This window comes from Nematolebias whitei, chromosome 18 (genome assembly GCF_014905685.2).
Source record: "Nematolebias whitei isolate Nwh7 chromosome 18, NemWhi1, whole genome shotgun sequence".
Taxonomy (NCBI): domain Eukaryota; kingdom Metazoa; phylum Chordata; class Actinopteri; order Cyprinodontiformes; family Rivulidae; genus Nematolebias; species Nematolebias whitei.
In genome coordinates, this window is record NC_056515.1 from 40,589,620 (window position 1) to 40,591,987 (window position 2,368).

Here is a 2,368-nt window from a genome sequence, read left to right on the forward strand (position 1 = left end):
TGCATCATTACCTGATGTGTAACGTGCAGCATTACCTGACATGTAACATGCATCGTTACCTGATGTGTAACATGCATTATTACCTGACGTGTAATGTGCAGCATTACCTGATGTGTAAGGTGCATCGTTACCTGGCATGTAATGTGCATCTGATGTGTAACGTGCAGCATTACCTGATGTGCAACGTGCATTATTACCTGGCGTGCAACGTACACCATTACCTGGTGTGCAACGTGCATCGTTACCCAGCGTGTAACGTACATCGTTAACTGACGTTTAACGTGCATCGTTAACTAACGTGCATCATTAACTGACGTGCAACGTGCATCGTTAACTGACGTGCATCGTTACCTGGCGTGTAACGTGCATCGTTACCTGGCGTGTAAAGTGCATCGTTACCTGGCGTGTAACGTGCATTGTTAACTGACGTGTAACGTGCATCACAGCAACAGAGAGCATTAATTTTCCTGTTTTATTTTGCCTCCATCCACCCGTCCACGTGTTTTGGACTTTTGTTTTGGTATGTCATACTCAACCCAGTGATTCTCCTACTGTTATGGATGCAGGGCACCCCACCCTGTCAACAGAACCGAGCACCCTGCCTACCAATCAGCCCTCCCACCCCCATACTGTACTGTGGTTCAGTGAAAAGAAGCTGGCCGACCACTAGAACAAAAGGGTTGGATTTACAGATGGCCTCAATTCAGCCACGACAATTTTGGAAGCCATGACACAGGACAGAATGTTTTGTAATTTTATTTTGTTTATTTGCCCATTGCTGTGTTAAGTTTGTCTTAAAAATATTGGCAGGGAAGTTTCACTAAGATGATCCTTCCAACATCGAGGCAGCACTCAAGTTATATGGAAAACCACCAAGACCATGCAGACCCAGGTAAAGTCAAAGATCATGGTGAGACAATGGAAAATCAACAGTAGAGCCAGGTCTGAACTAGGCCTAAGGTCCACAAATGTCTTTAACAGCTTGTTGATGTACAAATCAAGTAACTTACCTGTGGAGATGAAGGACTGGAAGCAACAGATTTATCCCAGTCGGTTCGTTTATCTTCTTTTTGCTTGTTTTGATAGATCTCTCTGAGACACAACCTGGGCTCCTGAGATGAACTCTGAAGGAGGCAGAGGTGAAACATCTAAGCAGGCCAATCACAGACTGTCAGTGACTCACCTCAACAACAGATACAGTTATGAAACTACGATTTAGCTCAAATCTGGGCATCAAATAAGTGAGTTCGATATCAAACAAGCAGTACGCTGAGGTCCCCGTCACTGAGGGCTCTGAATAGTGAATGTTTGTAGCTTTTAATTAGGTTTTTTAAGGATTTTAACTTTAAAATTGGAGGCCAAATTAATGCCATCCAAAGAAAGTGAAAGACTGAAACATTCATTCCTAAGATGCTCAGGTCCAAAAACTAAAACCTCAGTCTTGTCTGTGTTCAAAAGGAGAAAGTTAAGGGTCATCCAGGTTTTTATGTCTTTAAGACATGCTTGTAGTCTAAGTAGCTGATTGGATTCATTGGGTTTCATGGACAAATATAACTGTGTATCATCAGCATAACGATGAAAATTCATCACATTTAATAACATTACCTAATGAAAGCATATACAAGGTTAAGAGTATTCGTCCAAGCACTGAACCTTGAGGAACTCCGTAACTTTGTGCAAGACAAAGATTCATTATTTTCATTTACAAACTGGAATCTATCAAATAAACATGATTTATACAATTTTAGAGCCATTTCTGTAATCCCAATTCAAAACCTAAATGTTTTTGGAAGATATTCAAGTGGGCGGAGTCACACTGTGAACAACAGAGGTAGTTGTTTTTTTTTTGTCTGAGGCAGCACAAAGTGAGTGGAGGGAGCATTTATATCCAACACCAGGTGCAGTGGTGGAGCCAGGGGGTGGCCAATGGTGGCCTTAACCCCATAGATTAATCTTCAGCCACCCCATATATAAAAAATAGAAAACATAGTTTCCTCAAATAATTGAGGTGTCTGGTTTACATACATATATGGTGACCATCTTGGATTTTGACGTGGTATCCCAATTTTTGAAGGATCCAATCTTTCCTAGATACAGTCACACATCAAAATGGACGTTGGCACAATACTTATTTTTTAAGTTTCATTCACAGAACAACTGATGGATGGCGTTTCCAATTCCCTCCCTCATTCCACGTGGGGGGACAATAAACATCTGACCAAATTATCAGTAAAAGGCCGTGTCTCAGGCTCTCCGCATCGAACTGTGATAGGTGTAAAATACATGACTAATCACGAAACTCATGGTGTAAAATACGTCATTACTCACGAGACTGGTGGTGTAAAATACGTCATTACTCACGAGACTC

The 2,368-nt window shown here is 41.5% G+C and overlaps 1 protein-coding gene across 1 annotated transcript in view; it reads right to left on the bottom strand.

Annotated features, from left to right (window-relative positions):
* Positions 1-2,368, bottom strand: part of LOC119424364 (M-phase phosphoprotein 9) — a 35,780-nt gene that overhangs the window by 22,191 nt on the left and 11,221 nt on the right. Inside the window, exon 9 of the mRNA XM_037691827.1 lies at positions 1,011-1,124. Coding sequence (XP_037547755.1) covers positions 1,011-1,124 — 114 coding nt within the window. The remainder of the gene's footprint in view (positions 1-1,010; positions 1,125-2,368) is intronic.